The sequence below is a fragment of the Elaeis guineensis genome, chromosome 14 (assembly GCF_000442705.2).
Source record: "Elaeis guineensis isolate ETL-2024a chromosome 14, EG11, whole genome shotgun sequence".
Lineage (NCBI taxonomy): Eukaryota > Viridiplantae > Streptophyta > Magnoliopsida > Arecales > Arecaceae > Elaeis > Elaeis guineensis.
The window spans coordinates 65,613,026-65,632,632 of record NC_026006.2 but is presented as its reverse complement, the minus strand read 5'-3'; the positions used below and the strand labels follow the sequence as shown (position 1 = coordinate 65,632,632).

Here is a 19,607-nt window from a genome sequence, read left to right as displayed (position 1 = left end):
GAGCATCCTATTTTTTTCTGATTTTATGAGATCTGTTCAACCGTTGTTTAATATTATTGGTCGTAAGACAGTAAGAAGTGATTGTATGACTTTGTACTAAGCAGAAAGAAAAAATTACATGATGTATTTAAAAAATTAAAATTTTGAATTAGTTTACTACTGATATTAGAACATCAAATCAGAAAATCGGTTATCTTTCTCTTACAGCACATTATATTGATTTTGAATTTCTTCTGCATAAGAGGATAATTAGTTTCAAGAAACTAGTATACCCTTATACAAGTTTTGCAACTGAAGATGCTATTAGAAAGTACCTTGCTGAATGAGAACTGGATTCTAAAATATGTGTCTTTACTTTAGATAATTGTTCTACAAATGATGCTGTAATTAGAAAGATTCAAGATCACTTTTGTCATGGAATATTATTTGATGGGGAGTATAGTCATATTAGATGTTGTGCATATATATTAAACATTATGGTTCAAGATGGAATGAAAATAATTCACGAAGCCATTGAATGTATAAGGGAGCTTATTACATATGTGTCTGCATCCCCATCTTGAATGCAAGGATTTAATGAAATTGTACAACATATGAGACTTCCTATTAAAAAGGGCTCACTTTGGATGTTGCTACAAGATGGAATTCCACTTATGAAATATTGACCGATGCAATTACTTATAAAGATATTTTTAATAGATATACAACCAAACATTCATGTATATGCCCCACCAATGATGAATGAAAACAAGTTGATGTAATTCTTAAATTATTAGAAGGCTTTCTAAATGCCACTAAAGTATTTTCTAGTTACAAGTATCCCACATCTAATTTCTATGAAAAAAAGTTTGGGAAATTAGGATCTTATTGATGCATGGGAGTGTTGATACTAATGATACACTGAAGTAATTAACAAATGAGATGCAAAAGAAATTCAACAAATATTGATCTCAGTGCAATATTTTATTGGTCATTGCTTTTATTTGGATTCTAGATTAAAGTTGATATTATAGAGTTTTGTTATCAAATGGCATTTGATGTAGAAGAAAGTAAAAGAAGATTGATGAGATTCATGTTATCTTTAAATTTTATAATGAGTATGCGATGCAAAGAGTGCAATCTTTTGTAAGTTCAAATGAGCTAACAGCTGATTTGGATGGACAAAGTTATATAACTTCAGTTTTTCTTTTAACTTCAGCAAATAAAATTTGGTATGGATTTGTTTAGTTTAGAAATTAAAATTTTCGAAAAGATCAAAGAGATCAAAGCTAGATAGTTATTTAGATGATGATGTACCTTTTGATATGTAGGACAAGCAGTTTGATATCTTAGCATGGTGGAAAGCAATACAAAGTCTATCCTATTTATAAAAATAGCTAGAGATATTTTTGCTATTTATTATCTACTGTTTCATCAGAATCGGCATTCACATGGTGGTAAAGTTATGACAGTATCGAAGTTCATTGAGCCGTCTTCAGTCGAGACTTTAGTTTGTACCCAAGATTGACTTGGTGAAGAATATGTGAAGGTATATAAAATTTAAATTTATATTATATTTTTTATTTACTCTAGTATTTATATTTTGAAGATTTATGATTAATATGTGCGTTAATTGTTACAATAGTTTAAATTTTTAAAGTTGAATGCGGATGATGGCACCCTAGAGCGAGCCGAGCAGTAAAGTTGGGATGTGGATGGAATAATATGTAATCATCTATATAGTATTTCTTTAATCCATATAAATTATAAATTTTTTATTTAACAATTTCATAAGTAACATCTATATATTTTAAAATTTTTGAAGTTGCAGTTTGCACTGTGTACCACTGCCCGAAGTCATACCATAGAAAGTATTTGCCAAGATACTTATGAATTCTTCTTCAATTTTCAATTGTTCTGTAAGCTGTGAAGCATTTAATAAGTAAACTCTTATGTTCTTCTGTTGGTATATTCTTGCTGCATAATCAAAAAATTTTTTTGAAGGCTCAGAGGAAAAAATTATCATACCGAGGGCTTGGGATGATCTTCTCCCAAATCATATCTTAATTTACTATCTGCATTTTTACTTCTGGGGTTATTTTTCTCTTTCATGCTTATGCATTGAAAATATTATTGTTTTGCAGATATTTTGCGACAAACTTTACTTTTGAGATTTGTGTATGGGTCATCACTCAGATTTTTTTTATGGAAAAAACTAATGTGCTGTATTTGAAATTAGTATTATTACTGTTGTTGAAGTTTGGAGAGGATCACTATTAATGAGAGATTTATACTAATTTTAAGAATCAATTATTTACTTCTCTATCTCTATTATGGGTGATAAAATAGCAAGATTTCAGAGAAGATATATAGTATGATAAAATAATTTTTGTTCTCGATTTTGGATGATCCAGTTGTTTTTCATATTCACCAAAAGCTCTTTTAGATTTTTACCCATTGGCAAGTGATATTTACTAAAAGAAAAAAAATCAGCAGAAGTGTATCGTGTGTAAAAGGAGTCATGCAAAAATTTTGATTGAAGTGTATCTGTGTATGTATGTAAAATTATGATTTATGGAGTTTAGACAGTAGAAGTTATATAAAATGAAAATGCAGATGGGAAATCCTGTATATGTGATGCATGGGGCAAGGGGCACGTGAAAGTATCAGTGTAGTCTTAAATACCTATTTGTCATTTGTCAATAATTTATATTTTTTTTAATGTCTATTTAAGCTTGATTCGGGCTTGGATGCGGGCTCGATTCGGACTTGAATGATGGGCTCATTTGGGCCTGGACATGGCCGAGTCTGATTTGGGTTGGATTCGGGTTTGGGCTCGGGTCGGATTCGGATCATATTTTAAAAAAAAATTCGGATCTAATCCGGCCCGAAGCTCGATAAAAAAATTTAGGCCGGACTCGAGTAGGGGTGTGGCCCGGCTGATTCTAGCCCTACTACGGTTGAGCCACAAACAAAAAGAAATAATATTAAAATCTCAATTTGTGTTTCTTCAAATAAATTAGACCGATATTTTAAGATTAGTAAATCCTCTTTGCCAGTAGAGTACGTAATAATACATATTATTATATATATATATATATATTATATATATTTGGTAGAGACACATTATATATACTAGCAAAAAAACTCATGCTACGTAACAGAATTCAATTACTTCATAAAAAAAAAAAAAAAACTTCTGACCTTCCACCCGATTGAGACTCCAAATAGAAAAATGAAAGGAAATACCTAACACAAAACCCCGCCATCATCTGAGCTTCCCTTTCGCCTCTCCAAGCCTCCCATCTTATTGAGATTCCTAAAGATGAGGAAATAAAATAAAAAATAAAAAAATATAAGAATAAAAAAAATAAAAAAAAATCAGAAAAAAATATAGAAAAGATAAACGAAAACAAATGAAAGATGGAAAAATTAAAAGGTAAGGATTTTTCTACATAGATAGATCGAATTTTTTTCTTTTCATTTCTTTTCTTTTTTGGAAGATCTATGGAAAAAAAAAAACACCAGAGAGATCGGAAGAGAAGGCCGATGTTGATGATGATGGGGAAGAAAGAACGGTGGATACCGATAGAAGATGACGGCAAAGAGAATAGGAAAGAGGTTAGTGTCTTTCTTTTTCAGAGATCTATGAAAAGAAAAAATACCTAAGAGAGGTTTGAGGGAGATTGGGGGGAGGCTAATGTCGGTGATGATGGAAAGGAAGGCGACAGTGGAGACAGATAGAAAATGACAGCGAGGAGAGCAGGAAGGAGGTAGATATCCATAGGAGCTTAGGAAGATTTGAGAGGTTTTGGAAAGAGTTCGAAGGAAAAAAAGTAAAAAAAAAAAAATATTACTAAAAAAAAGAAGAAACAAACTATTGTGGAGAATTTGGAGCTCAACACGTGACGTGCTGAGAGAGCTTTGAACTTTTCTTTAATGTATAGGTAAGATATTGAAAATAGGCCAGCATGCGACATACCGCCATTAGTTTGAACTTAGCATTTGAACTATAACATTACAATTTGTACCAAAAAAATACAGCGTATTGATACTGACTCGTATCTATTACCATACTACACGACAACATTTACGTTTGAACTAGTCCCGGTGGTCACCTGCCACTAATTCAAACTTACAAGTTCCATTACAGCATTTAACTCCTAGGGAGGGGTTTAAAAAAAAAAAAAAAAAACGACCAGACAAGTAAGCGCTCTGCTACCATAGGATGCAGTGAAGCGTGCCGTCGCGTCTGAACTCCGACCAGCAAGCCGCGTGCCGAGACTAGCTTAAACATAAGATTTCAATTATAACATATTACCCCCTAAACAGATATAATATTATGAATAGGTACCTTCTGCTGTCACAATATGCATTAATGCACACCTCGATACGAGGCAATCATAACAAGCCACTCTCCAAGACCAGTTCATGCATAAGATTTTCGTGAAAAATGAGTCTCATAATGTTTTGAACTAGAACCAGTTCCTCCAATGCCAGGGCTACTTCAAACTTAAAATTATACGCACAGACACATATAGTATAAATATACAAATATAAACTTTTATTTTGGTGAGTGCGTACTCCATGTTACAACCTGTAGAAACACACAATCAAGGTCCTTGCAAAACCTCCTGAGCCACTACAAATTGTAGAATTCCATAATGGTCATCAAGTTGCAAAGACCAATGCTAACTATGCTCAATCAGTTAAAAACCTAAATCCAACACACCAAACATCTTGCCATCTCAACTCAAGATCATTCCACACAAAACATTGAATTATTACTACCAAAATTACTATTCCCATCAGTGAATCAAGAGTTGAAGGATACTTGAAGGGTCAGGGCAAAAGAGTGATGCAATCCTTCCACATCAGCAAGATATGCATACATGTTTTCAAGGGAACTTTTGATTTGAAAGTAGAAAGAGCATAAAAACAACAAAGCCCCAACATCACAAGGTAATGATTTGGCCAAATATTTTAGACATATAGCTACCTCTATATAGTCTTAATTAATGATCATCCCACATTAATCTTGTTACTTGAGTAGAATATGATGATCAAAATTACTATTCAGCAACAATAAACAAGGACAGGCAGGTTTAATGTTCCAAGGCTTAAATGAAGCAGTGATGCCTGAACAAAATTCAAGCAGATAAAACATGCCCAAACCATAGACAAAACAAAACAAATTATTTACATTGTCCCGGGAAACTATTCATCTTGTGATCACTAGATGCAGAGTGCAGATTAACATTTTGAGTGTCCCACCATGTGTTTTGATATCATGCCATCATTGGGAAAACCATTCATTTGCATTATTCAAGAAAACCATTCATCTAGTGACCACTATATGCAAGTGCAGATTACCATTCTGAATGGCCCACCACGCGTTTGGTACCATGACATAACTCTGCTAGTTGTACCCGACAAACATGAAAAATGCTGTGTAGATATACATATGCATTTGCTCATTCATACATGCATTATGTATGTATGTTGCACGTGCACATACATGCATGTACAGTCAGATAAAAAATGAAGCAGTGGCATGACAAACACCATAAATGAGTTCAGGATTTAGTTTGGCACAGGGTATGGCCTCCAAACAGGCATAAATAACCAAGATGCAACACAGTTATAGGTTATAGATTTTATGCCTCAAATTCATTGGGGAATTTAAAAATCTGTCTTTACAAAAAGTCCCCAAAGTATAAAACCCTTCAATCAGGACAGGCACAAAGAAAAGCAATGCTCAATGACAGTCATTAAAAATAATCAACAACAGAGCACAAGCTACAAAAGATTCATAAACAATCTCCTCACCAATCATATGCATGAGCGTAGAAAAATGCAAAAATATGATACACTTCATGACAACACAAATGACCACCATATTTTACAACCAATAAGCAACATCAGTTGGATAAGTCAGGCATGTTTGACATTTTTCTTTTCAACAAAAGGAAAAATATCTTCACAACTTTTTAAAACCACAAACAACTTTTTGCAGAAAACTTCATCTTTCGGCTATGTTCAACACAAGCCAAAAAAAAAACAGCTTTCAGGAGAAGTTTTCTAGTTGATTTTGGGGCGGGTAGCATTTGACTTACACTCGAAAACTGCTTTATCATTTCTGGAACATATCGAGCTTCATTCACTCAAAGGCAAATCAATGGAAAAACAATCGAATTTAGTAAACCCAAATAAAATCTGACTCATCACAAACTCAACTTGAACCTACATGTGGGTAGGATCCCAGTCCTTAATCAACAAATGAATGGTAAAATAATAGGATAACCATTATCATAATCAATTAGACTTGATATTGCTTTGTTTCTGTGTATGTGTTGAAATCCATATCTAACTTATGTGAGGCACGAAATCAACTTGTTGCACCCTTTTCTTTCTCAATGCTCTATATCTTTCTTTCCCCCACTCTTATTTTAAAAAAATGCTTTGGCGTTATACTTTTCCCAAATGACAAATATGCAAAGAAGCGTTACACTTTAAAAGCAATTGTATCCAACTGCCTACACATCCTTGTAAAATTTAAATGCAATACCAAACAAGCCCTTAGGACAAGGCTACTTTATACTTCTTCAAAGAAAATTGACATTGATCATTCTTTTTTGAAAAGGAAAAATTAACAAATATAAACATATAAGACAACCGACAGATATCCCAAATGTATTATAATAGACAAAATGTATCTTTACAAACAAGAAAATATTTCAACAACCAACAACAAAAGGTTAATCATCTTAAAAAATTAGCCAAGTACGATTGTCCTGTGAGAACCATAAGCTAGTAAATTGTGCAAAACTTTGCACCTAGGCTATTGCTTCAATAGCATAGGTCTGCAAAAAACTACAGTCATGCATCCAAGGTGTACTTAAATACTACCTTGAGCAACTATTATGCCAAAATGGGTTCAAGTTGCTCAGCTTTTACCACAAAACTCAACTACTTCAAGCAATACAGTTCCCAGTAAAATGCTAAAGATGATTAAAATAAACCACAAGGATGGCTGAAAATGTGTATAAACCATAAAGATATAGATGCCCTGCAATCATAATTCCTGATCATAGTTTCATATATTGACATGAAAACCAAAGAAAATCCTTCAAAACAGTCTTTGATGTCTTTAAACTAGAATTAAAACCATAGAATTTCAGTCAAGCTGTAAATATTTGAATGTAAAACAGCGTTGACCAATGAACTAATACTATAATTTTCCATCAAGAGTCGGATTACTTTAGCTCCTACACCTTGCACCTTTGGAGTATCATTCAACTACTTCAATCATTGTTCACCCTCAAGTACAGAAATCAAGGTTCAGTAGAAGCACTGGCAGAAAGTAGCATTTTCAAAACTTGCCAAGTCAAGAAAGGCAAATCTTTTAAATAAAAAGATAAGTTCACATCTATACAAAATATACTCCTGTATTTCTCTTAAAGCATGAAAGTATCCTTAGACCAAAAAGAAGTTAATTGTTGTCACTTGACAAAGCAGAAAAACATTTTGACCAATATTCTAGCAGTTTTCCCACCAAGTTTCAACAGCTCACTCAGATATAACATTGTCCCACAGTTCAACATGCATGTCATCAACCAGCCTTGAATCTTCTTGACCTGAAACAAAATAAGATTCTGATGAGCATATATTTAATGAGGCTAATTTATATTCCTGGCAAAAAGCAACTGAGAGATGAGATGGTCATACCTGAAACTTCTAGATCAACACCTTCAATGGGTAAGGCATCCTTTTTGCCTTATGGAGTGCTATTTGGAGACGTTTTTGGTGTTGATGACAAGTACCTAAGCTGATAGCTGACAAGTGCTGGTCCAAAGATGCTGGATTTTCCTGCACTACTGAAAGCTACTTCTGCATCAGCACGCCTCTTGAAGACAACCTTAGCATGGTTTGCCTTTTCCAGAACTTCTATCTCTGCTTCCCTAAGAGGTCCATAGCGACCAAAAATACGGATGAGATCGCTTTCAGAAGGAAGTGCATTCGACTCATTAAAACTCAAGAGCAGTGCAGTGGGCGTGCAGTCCTCAATATTTTCCTCTGAATTGTTCATTGGTCTTTCAGCTGTCACTTCTTGTCCATTATCAATGCCTGTGGAACCAACCTGCAAATGTTGCGGAGTGTCCAACACAGAGCAGGGAACAGAGAATGATATCTCCTCTGTGGGCTTCTGTTTCTTTTGCCTCTCCATCACAGATTCTCGTTTTCTTTTCCGATCGCTAGATACCGTTACTTTTTCAGTGATTTCACTAAATATAATATCAGGCCAATAAGAATCCTGCACAAAGTCATGCTGGAACATCTCTGAAGAGGCTGACATAGAGTTGGTTGCTCTCCTTCTACCCCTTTTTGTCCCCAACGCCTCCACGAATTTCTTACTTTTGAAAGAAATAGATGCAACTGAGTCCCTAAAATCAGTGAAGAAGCTGACTATCGTGGACAGAAAACTGTGTCCCTTCCTGGGATCCCTAGCAACCAAGTAGAGCTGTGACAGCATTTCACTAGGGAAGGGAATGCCCTTTAAGGCACCTGTTTTCACTTTTCGAGTCTCCACATGTGTATGAGGGTCATCCACAGCATCACCTCTTCTCCTGTTCACCTTGGCTGGGCTCTTCTGGAATGTTTCACCATCGCATTTAGGAAGAATAGGGGTTGATCTTGTCATCAGGACAGCAACTTGACGCATGCATGCTCCAACCTTGGAATATCTTTTACGAGCTGGAGATCGTGATTTAGTTTCTAAATCCCCTAGTGAGTCAAGCCTTTTCTTCTTACCCTTCCCAGAGCCGGTAGAATCAGAATCAACAACTTTACGTTTGCTACCTGATGAACGTGAAGATGCTCTAGCTCCAGATCCATTTCTACCACTATCTCCATGATGAGGAACAATTTTCTCTTCCATCAGCTCGGACAGTCTCTTCTGCTTTCTACCATCCTCCAAAATATTTTTCTGCTTACGAGGTCTCCCTCTACCTCTTGATTTTCCCTTTCCAGAAGTAGAGTCTGAAGAAACTGAAGCTGAGAAATCAAAAACATCATGATCCAATTTTCTTTTCCTAGCTGGTGAAGCTTCCACATCATTCTCCAGCCCTCCACCAATAACACATAAAGGAATTTCAGTATAAGGTTTTGAACGATAAAAGGACCTCAACTGAGCCTTGGCTATCAGGAAGTCAAGTCTGTCAGCTCCTGCATTTGGGAACTGAGCTAATGCTCGAATATAATCGAGGAAGCTGGTGGGTTGAAACATGCCTGCAACCAAAGAACTGTCAATGGGAAGACTACATGTCCCTTCCCGTATCCCTGCATTCTCGACCTTCTGGTGCTTCATATCAGCACAAGATTCATCAGCTAAACAATGGCATGTCATCCCCAACTTTATTCGCTTTGAGACTTCCCCCAGGGCATCATCAACAGCAGTCACAAAGGCATCCAAATTGCTCTGCTTTTCCATCTGCGAGAAGTATGTCTGGAAAGGTTTCAGGTGAGACTCATCGCGCCAAGCGAAAGTTTTGTCTCCAAAATATGCTACCAGATAGTGGTCCATCTTCTCATGCTTCAATGCCATCTCTGATGCATCCGAGGAATCAAAGATCTGTCCAGGCCACCATGGGTGGCTCCTCACTTTACCCCAAACCATATCCGAAACATAAAAACCATCCTTCTTTTCATCTTGGAAGGCATAGTGATACCTGACATGCTCATTCTTCTCCGCATCAGAAGCTCGCTGCGTTTGTTTCTCTCTGCTTTTTGACATTTCTCGTTCCCTGGCTTGCACATTCTGGACCCCACCAGTACCCATGTCCATATTACAACCTTCCGTATTATCCTTCACTTCAGGAAACTTTTCATCAACCTCCGACCTTTGAACCACCCCAGTCTTTTGGCTGCCGCCATTGTTATCAGGAGAAGCATCTTCAATTACATTGGACAGGAAAGCAGAAGCATTTGCTACCTCTACAGCCTTAGCTGCACCAATTTCCACACCCAGCTTCGAATCTTCTTCAGCATTCTCGTCAGCCATCACCACATTGAATCTTACATCAGCCGTAACAACAGCCTCATCATTTGCCTTCCCGTCAACTAGAGGCACCTCTGCGCTCTTTGCTTCCACTTCGTTGACACCCTTCTCAACACCCACATCAGCCGCAACAAAATCTCCATTTCTATCGTTTCTTCCCGCATTTTCCACTACCGAACTCTCATCCAAACACTCTGCCTCGGCACAAGGAACAGCCAAGTCCAAATCTTTCCTAACAACATCCATCTCTGCAACGAAAGCCTCGCCAGCAGGTCGCGAATCGGCTTCCTGAACTCCTTTCCCAGCAAGACCATCGCCTTCCTCCTCAAAATCAGGTTTTGCATCCAAAAGGAAATCCTTCGCCTCCCCGCTCTGATAGAAACGTTGGTCTCCACCGCTCGATGTTTTCGAACAATCCACCCCCTTTAGGGTTTCTGAAACGGATCCACCGGGGGCATCAACGATGGGAATAGACACCGCCTCCGGAGAGGGTTCTGCGGTGGCAGCAGAGTTGAGGTCGATGCCATGGGCGGCCACCACCTCGTCCGCCGAGGTATTCGAAGACATGAATCCTAAGCTTCTGCAACCTTTCACGACGGATGGAGAGATAGAGAATCTGTTCGACAAAAACCCTAATAAACTTTTCTCATTTTTTTTCCAAGAGATACGAGATTCGGAAAAAAAACCGAAGAAGAACCCAGAAATTTTTTGAAACACGAAAGAGGAATTAAAGAGAAACGTTTTTGCGTACCTGGCATCAGGTTTGCCGCTCGGAGAAGATCGTCGGGGGACCAACAGTAAATTAAAAAAAAAAATCCAGAAGGGCAAAGCGGAAAAAAAAGGGGTGCAAGTGGGACATGGAACAAGTTCATTTCCAAGCAAATTTTGATATTTGAACGGTCCAAACCAAGAAGGGTCCGTGCCTCTTCAATAATGGGTCTTTTTTTGGGTCTTTTTCTGGTCCTCCAATCGGTCACGTTACAGCGTGCCCTCCATGGTTGCGGCAGCAGATTTGATCGGTCTATTTCACTCGATGGATGTATGTGGTCTTTTGCATGTAAGTTGTTGAAAGATTCGACCAATCGAGATTTGATCCCATGGATCTCTAAGAAGAGATCCGACTTCCATCCTGAGGTGGTGGCATACTTCCTCTAATAATAATATTCCTCTAATCGACTCTTTCTCTGCGCCGGGTGTTGTGTACTTGATGAAGATATTATTAATGCCTCTGGCAGCATTGGAGATGAGCTTTTTTTTAACATTTCTGCATCAATAAATTCTGATAACAACTTTAGAAAAATATGATATGATTACCTATATTGGATGATATTTAATGGACAAACGTCAAGATTTTGTCTACCTAAAAATTGTCTAGATAATATGCTTTTCCGACCGATATTGATATATCTAGATGGCGGGCTCCAAGATATACCACATATTGTCCAGTAAACATGTGAGATACATCCGAACAAAAGGGGGAAAAAAAAAAGAAATGAAGGTTCCATAGCATTAGTCCTTCTTGGTTGTTTTTTTTAGGTGAACCTTAATTAATTTAAAGAAGAAGTAATGCAAACGCTACCCACATGTATTCCATGGTTTAGAAAGGAAGTTAGTTGGTAAGCTCACAGAAAGGTAATAAGAATTCAACTCTTCACGGCCCAAACACGCCACCAGCTTTGTTATATACGACGCAAAACCAGCGCCCATTGTGGGGGTCGGAGCACCTTTGGTGAGCCGGAGAGCGACGGACGCAGGGCAGAATTCTAACCTGGTTAAATCTCGCTCGGGTAGTGGCGACAAAATCCACCACCTCGTTGGCTCGAGCCTCTAGCTCGAGACAAGCCCTAGTGCTCCGTATAAATCCCGTATCAGTGTACTCCCTTCGCACGCTCCAGGAAACGACGAAGAGTGGGTGGGTGCACGAGGCATCGGGAACTGCGAGGAGGGTACTAGCTAGAAGAAGGCGCAGGAGGAGTGGGGGACTAAGAAGAGAAACTGCTGCGTTTCTATCTCGAAACGAAGGAAAACAGTGAGTTCGTTTATCTTTTGCTTGGTTTTTCGTCATGTTCGCACTCGCTCTGCTCCCAAGCTGCCCCTTTCTTCACATTCTCTCTGTTTGATAAGAGGAAACAGAAGAAATTTGGGGAAAATGCGCGCTTTTTCTGCGCGGATATTCTAAAGAGAGCTCATCTACGTCGTATAGGAGCTGGAAAGCCTCTCCTTTTTTTTCGTTTCTTTATCTTAGTCGAACCATGGGAAAAATGCGAGTTTTTTTTTTTAAAAGCAATTCCAATAAAAGAGAAGTCATCTAAAACATATAGAAAGTCTCTCTTTCTCTTTTATCTCTTTGTTTTTTTTAAAAAACAAAATTTATAGTTTGTTCTGTTTGCTCTTCGTCCCAAAAAGGGATTTTTTTTTTTTTTCCTGCACCAGAAATGATAATGCTGGCTCTTCTGATCTCCGCGTTCTTCTTTCTGTAGGCTTTTTGAGGATTTCCTGATGGAAAGGTAAACTGAATAAAAGAGAAAGAAAACCATAAAAGAAGCTTCTTTGATAGGTTCTTGTATAGGTTTTTCTTTTAATTCGTCATTTGATCAACCTTTCTCTCTGGTCTTCTCGTTCTTGTGTGATCTTCTATCCTCTCCCCCTCGTCTCCGTCTTCTTCTCTTCTTTTTTTCCCCTTAATTTACGTTCTATTTGAATATCGAACTATTGAAACAGTTTTTTTATTTTAAAGAGGCAAAAAACCCTCCCTCCTTTCATCGATTCAGTTAGCAACAAGGGTGAATGGCTTCAAAGACAGGTCATTTCTTTTAATCTTTTCTTGAAAATTTTCCTTGTTTTACTCTGTTGATATTTATTTATCATTATTTTTTCAAAAAAAAAAAGCTATTTTATTGCATGCACAAGAAAAGAAACGTCTTATTGCTTGGTTCTCAGAGACGGTGAGGAGACTCCTCAGGAGCCGCGCCCTTCTGCAGTCTTTGCACCTTTGACCCCCTTTTATCCAAACACCCCTGTTTCCTCTGCAATCTCTATAAAGTACTACAAGTTATTTTTTTTTTGGTGTAAGCAGTTATTTAACTTGCTCGCTGATCACTAGACTGCCCTCATTGCCTAACCTTTGTTCACTCAGATACAAGGGCAGTTTCGTCACTTTATTCAAACACAATCTCTTGGATATACTTGCTATCCGTTGGGGTGCATGGGGCATTTATTTTGTTCATGTGCAATAAGCTCACCTGATAAAAGCTCTCTTTATGATTTGCTATGTTCTTTTGTGGTTGCAGGTCTTGGCTCGTGAAAAAGAAAGGAGACAGAGCGTCATAGCATGCAGACACCCAAACCCAGGTCTGATCTGCACTTGAGTCTTTATTGATGCTGGTTTCTGAATAGTAGTAGCAATGGGATCCAAGATGTGGTTGTTCGTATTAAATTGAGCGGATAGTGTAAAGTGGTCCCTCTGTTTGTTTCGTTATATTTTTCATTGGGGGGATTCAACTCCACCCTATGTGTGTGTGACTGCAGACGGTTCTGTTGGGATTGTGAGTTAGGGTGGTGGCCCATGCATAGGAAAACTTACTTTATATACCTCACATGTGTGTCTGAATATGCTCGTAAGTAATGGCTTCTTACAACTTTTATCTGAGATTCTTCTTCTCTTCGTTATTTGTTTCCTTGCCAGAAACCGTGGTCCCTTTCCTCACAATGACGCCTTCTTCTTTTTCTATCCCTTGTTTAATGAGTTCCGTAAGTTCCATTTAAATTGACAAGTTTGCTTACAATTGGTTGAGATAAGAGAGTTCCTTCATCCTCTTTTTTTGTTTTTATAATCTAGAAGGATCACCGAATTTGATGCGGACCACTTTGGCTGGTACGATCAAAGTTGAATAGGATCCAGGATCATGATCCACTGTAGCCGAGTCGCAAGCCAAACTTCTGAAGGCTATACGGTGGTGATACGATGCCTGATTTTGATGATTTTTTTTTTTTTTTGAATCAAGTAGTTTTTTTAGATTTATGATGTGATGCTATCTCATTAAGGGCATGGCTTCCTTAGGATCGAGTCCAAATTTCTTTGTTTAGGATACGAAATGGACCGATCAAACTAAAAATTTTCTTTTCAGATAAAACTTTGATCAGATATAGCTTCCACTCTGAGAAGAATCCGCCAGAGCGACAAAGGATAAAGTTTATGTAGAATTCGAGATTTGCCTCCTAAAGAGTTTTAGCTTTTCTAGCCTATTTGCCACTAGAATTAAAAAGTTCGATCCGACCCTCATTGTTCAAGGGTGAAAGTTTATCTATAACTTAGGAAGCAAAATTCGATCCGAATTGTGCAAGGATGGACCTCGCTATTATAAATAGATATAGGTAACTCATTTTGAAGATAAAAATAAGAAAAAAAGAAAGAAAAGGGACTTGAGTCATACTTTTGAAAATTCTCTCTCTTCTTCTACTTTTTTTTTTTATGAGATTCAAGTTGAGCGGATTGAAGAAAATCCACTTTTACGCTACGTTTATCACTAGCATGGGTGAGTATATGGATCCTTAGAAGTCAAATAAACAAACATGAACTTACTAGTTAGGTCTACACAGGCATTGGGCTTTTGTTATGCAACAATTTGTGCTCATTATCTATAAATATAAATATGGGCTTTTAAAGTGAGCTTTTTTGTAAGTGGTCATGGTATCTAATAACAAGCTCTTAATTACTTGTGAGGGAGAAAGGGTTTGATGAAGGTTTAACCATCAACCGAAGGGTCAATATGATGTGATGGGATAGGAGTTTGAACTTGTGACAAATCAGATGATTTTGGAATGTGTGGCCTTAACTTCGTAGCAGGTGGTACAGTTACACGTATGTGTTATGATTGATGCAATACTGTTGTATCTCGTATGCATATCATGAAGTGAGACCAAACACCAAGCACATCTCTTAGGCACTGTACTTGCCAATTCCTTCTGTCCGTTCACATGAGCATGGCTTGCAATAGTCATTTCATGCCTCTACTTGAAGAATCCATCCGGATACTGGATTTGTTTTCATGATTAATTCAGCACCATCCAATCTTTATCGTTTATGTTTGATCTTGGTCTCCACTTCTATGGGTTAAATAGGGTCACAATTTTACTGGGGTTTTCTGGTACGATGGAATGCTGCCTGATGGAAGAGAGGAGGTTGTTGAAAAATAAACTTTACCGATAGTGTTACAGCAAGCACAAAAATAGAGCACACACAGACTCATACAATCACACAGACTAGAGAATAGAAGAAAAAACGGACACAGGATTTACGTGATTCGGTTGAAAAGCTTACGTCCACGGACAAGACACGAGAGAAAAATTTCACTATGATGAAAAGAGAGATGCAACCGCTTAGAACTCTCCAAACCCTAACCGCAGTTTGATTTCCCAAATCTCTCACAAAAAACCGCCGAGATCGGCAGAAAATACAATATTTATACTGATCTGTACTGTGGAGGGCGTTGCCCCCCCGCACCCCCCAATGAGATCAGTGGTGGGCTTCGGGCATGGGCCGATAGGTCCACGCCCTCCGTTACCACCATAGACCTCTTAAAACATTCCATTCAGATCGCAACGCGAGCTTTTCGGATCGGATCATAGTTCAAGTCCATAAAAAATATCCAAAATTCAAGCCACATTAACAGATAGATCTAGGTGAAAGTACCCTATTTGCTGGTTAACTTGTATATGTGTTGTTTTTTCCGAAAATACTTATATGTAAGTTGCCGCCCTAAACACTGAATCATGTATAATTAGTATATAAACATATCATTTTTCTTCCGCACAAATGAATCCTTGAAGCATCTATGTCCAAATGTTTCAATTGTGCCAATGGACCTGCAATTATATTTTGACTGGTTATATATGAACTCTGTTCTTTCGAACCGCAGCAATTTTGCTTCTCCTAGTCCCTAAATTATTACTCAAAAAATTTAGAGAAATATTCTGCAGGAATTTTCTTCAATTTTATCAATAAAAATTTTAGTTTGTTGTCGACGACAAGCATTTATAGATTTTTTTTTTTTATTTTGGGGAAATCTGACATTTCTTTTGCTTGAAGCAGAAGCAGGTCATCAGAAGTTCGTCAAAGAACTTCTCCAGGCACTCCTAGATCAACTCGTGTAACAAAGGCAGGAGGACATGAATCTGACTCTCCCGCTTCTGCTCACACTCCTACAAAGCCGCCAACCGAAAGAAGTCCTAAGGTTGTCGAACGCCGGTCACCCAGAAGTCCCATAACTGAGGTAATGACTCAGTGAAACTGCCTGTTTCCTGAGCAGTGTCTGCAGGATACGTTCCACAGTCGTTGTGTGTGAACATTGCATGCAAGCTTGTGACATGGTATCCTGCTGGAAACTTGAATCTACTGCTCAGGTTTCTGAACAGCAATCTCAATTGCACATTAGATCCTCTGAGCACATTATCTTATGATGACCCAAAAATGATACTGTAGCTTGAAAAGGTAGATGACATTCAAGGAATGTCCTGCATTGATTTTGGCTTTCTAAATACTACATATACATGAGCATGTTTTGAGAGCTGATCAATGCCTGGATGGATGATATCATTAGGGTTTATCACCAATTTTTTAAGATCGAGCACCAATTTTTTTAGACTATATATAAATTTATCAGATTGACCTGCAACAGACTAGACCATCCTGTTCGGTTGTAATTAGACCCAAAATTGGATTCCTTAGATGTACATAGTCAAGTTGCAAGGATAATGTGCCCTGCGAGGCTGCTAGCAGCAATATGTTGCTTTCACTGAAATAGGATAAATCAATCTCAAATACACACAGGATAATGTAATAATTTTAAAATGTGACATTCAGCACTCTGAATTCATAGAATTATGGATCCTTAACCTTACTGATCTTTTTTTTTCCTACTGCTCTTCATGTCATAGAAGTTGAGGATTATTAACCTCTTCTACTTCTGTTCTGAGGTCCAGAAGAAGCGTCCGAGTAGGATATCTGAGTTGGAGTTCCAAATCACTCAACTCCAAGAGGATCTGAAAAAGACAAAGGATTGTTTAAGTTCATCTGAAGAAGGGAAGAGGCGAGCCCAGCAGGATGCAGAAGAAACCAAGAAACAGATACAAGACATATCCACAAAGCTTGAGGATTCCGAACGCCAGCTTGTTGAGTTCTCCGCAGCAGAAGAAACTTGGCTCCAGGAACTACACGAAATTTCCCAGGAGCATGATTGTGCATTGCAGTCTGAACTTGAAGCCATCAAAAAGCAGCACTCTGTTGACTCGGCATCTTTGACCTCTGCCATGAGTGAAATTCAGATGTTGAGACAACAGCTTGAAATGGTTATTAAATCTGAGACTTTCCAAGCAAAGCAATCTGCAGAAGCTTATGGTAAGCTTCAGGCCTTGAAGCAAGACATGGCAGGAACAGTTGCTACCCTTGAGAACCTAAAGATTCAGCTTAAGAATACTGAGATGGCAGAGGCTGAAGCGCAAGCAATGGTCAGTGAGGCTCAACAGCAACTGGAAATGGCTAAGGCCAGTGTTGAGACTCTTAATTCTGAGGGACTCAAACTTAGGGAATCCTTGAGCTCTTTGACCTCTGAGCTTGAAGAATCCAGATCTCAAGCTAATTCACTAGCGGAAATTGCGAAAAAATTGGAGGCTGATAAGCTTGCTGGGGAAGTTGATCGCAATAAACTTCTTGACAAATACGGTGGTGGTTGTTGGAAGTCAGAAGTGAAAAAATTGAGATCTGCACTCGAAGCAGCTGAGATCAAGTACCAAGAAGAATGTATTCGAAATACAGTGCAGATCCAGTCTGCTTATGAACTGTTGGAGAGCATGAAGACTCATTGGGGACTGAGAGAAGCTGAACTAGAATTGGTGCTGAAGAACATGGAGACAGAAATTGCTGACTTAAATGGAGCTCTTGTTGACAAGGAATCTGAACTTCAGAAATTAGCAGCCATCAACAAGGAACTGAATGCAGAAATAGAGAAGTCTCAGTTAAGACAAATGGATTCAGAGTTGGAGGCAAAGTTAATGAAGTCAATCACTGACATCGCCGAGTTGAAGGCAGACCTCATGGATAAGGAGACAGAGCTGCAGAGTATTTCGGAGGAGAATGAGATCCTGAAATCCGAAATGGAAAAGAGAGAGGCAGAAAGCAGTAAGAGTCATGAAGCAGTTATTGCCGAGCTCGAGTTAGCAAAAGCTGCAGAGCGGGAGGCAACAATGAGGCTCGGATATGTTGCTGACGAGGCAGTTAAAAACAGTAGGAGAGCTGCAAGGGTGGCCGAGCAGCTGGAAGCAGCCCAAGCAGTAAACTTAGAAATGGAGGCTGAACTGAGGAGGCTGCGAGTGCAGTCCGATCAATGGAGGAAGGCAGCTGAAGCAGCGGCAGCTGTTCTCACTACGGGAAACCAGGGTAGATTCATGGAGAGGAGTGGCTCATTGGACTCGGGGTACAATACTGTTGCTGGGAAGCTGAACTCCCCGTTTTCTGATGACTTGGATGGGAAATCACCAAAGGAGAAAAATATGCTGAGGAAGATTGGTTGGTTGTGGAAGAAGAGCCCAAAGTGAAATGACTAATGACTACTTATTGCAAGTAAATTATTCCCATTTGGTTTTCCTCTTAGGTTCATTGCCATAGGATAGGTGATACAAAAAGCATTGGCTTTGCTTTGCTGTTCTTTCCACCTGCTGCAAACTTTAGTATTATCCTTATGGTACTTCAAATTAAAAGCAAGGGATGATGGAATCTTTTTACAGATGCTATTATATATAGCATCAATCTCCATTCACTAGTTTGTTTGAAAAAAAAACAAAAACATAAAAACAATAGTACGTGCCAGACAAACTCCCAGCCGAGACACTAAATATTTAAGCATGATTAAGATCGAATGATGACCATGGCAAGTTTGAGATTATTTATCAAGCGATACTGCATGCCTTGATGGAAATTAATCGTCCAGGTTACTTTTCAGGTTCTCCAAATCTTCTCAACTATCTTCATGTAAGTATGGATGGATTAATGTTTCTTTTGTGGGAATGTTGGAATTTGTAGTTTGGCGATTGAGGTATCAGCAACTTCAATTTAATCTTCGGTTGATCAACAAAGGAAGGGATAAATAATTGTTTCTATCACGAGACAGGATCCGAATGTGACAAGTAAATCCTGTCTCATTCAATATTGGGTAATGAATCACCTTGGACGTCTAGTATGATCATAGAATACAGTCCGGCTGGAAGGCAAGTGATTCTTAGTAAAAGAAACCTATACTTTTTGTTGGCCAAGGAGTACTCTCTTTCACTCGGACATGAATCACAGCAATGAGCCATGGGAAGACAGTTAGTTTCAGCCAAAGGAGAAAATTATTGTCTTAAAAATGGAAGCCGTCCATGCGATCCTTCATCTCAATTTCATATTAATCAGGTGCTACCCAAATTGGTCTTTGTTAGCGTTTGGTAAAATTACGTTAATTTATTAAAGAATTAAGATTTCGTGCATTTGAAACGTGCAAAGCATTGCAGATCTTCATATTTTCGGCCAATTCAATCA

General features: G+C 38.3%; 2 protein-coding genes across 4 annotated transcripts; one reads left to right on the top strand and one right to left on the bottom strand.

Moving 5' to 3' along the window:
- Positions 1 to 7,192: 7,192 nt before the first annotated feature.
- On the bottom strand, positions 7,193 to 10,944 carry LOC140853744 (PWWP domain-containing protein 5-like). Of its 2 annotated transcripts, none has more exons than XM_073248666.1 (3): positions 10,788 to 10,944; positions 7,708 to 10,668; positions 7,193 to 7,616 (listed from the first exon to the last, which is right to left on the bottom strand). In XM_073248666.1, exons 1-2 carry the CDS (start codon positions 10,906 to 10,908, stop codon positions 7,757 to 7,759), a joined length of 3,033 nt encoding a protein of 1,010 aa, XP_073104767.1. In that variant the 5' UTR covers positions 10,909 to 10,944; the 3' UTR covers positions 7,193 to 7,616; positions 7,708 to 7,756. The 2 variants fall into 2 exon arrangements, with proteins under 2 accessions (XP_073104767.1, XP_073104768.1); XM_073248667.1 differs by having other exon boundaries at positions 7,708 to 10,652; positions 10,788 to 10,943.
- An 819-nt stretch (positions 10,945 to 11,763) lies between these two features.
- LOC105034173 (interactor of constitutive active ROPs 2, chloroplastic-like) lies at positions 11,764 to 18,849 on the top strand. 2 transcript variants are annotated; one of them, XM_010909224.4, is made up of 4 exons: positions 11,764 to 12,065; positions 13,327 to 13,387; positions 16,128 to 16,308; positions 17,018 to 18,849. In XM_010909224.4, the coding sequence occupies exons 2-4, from the start codon at positions 13,368 to 13,370 to the stop codon at positions 18,626 to 18,628; spliced, it is 1,812 nt and encodes a 603-aa protein (XP_010907526.2). In that variant the 5' UTR covers positions 11,764 to 12,065; positions 13,327 to 13,367; the 3' UTR covers positions 18,629 to 18,849. The 2 variants fall into 2 exon arrangements, with proteins under 2 accessions (XP_010907526.2, XP_073105020.1); XM_073248919.1 differs by lacking the exon at positions 11,764 to 12,065 and adding an exon at positions 12,367 to 12,839.
- The last annotated feature ends 758 nt before the right edge of the window (positions 18,850 to 19,607 follow it).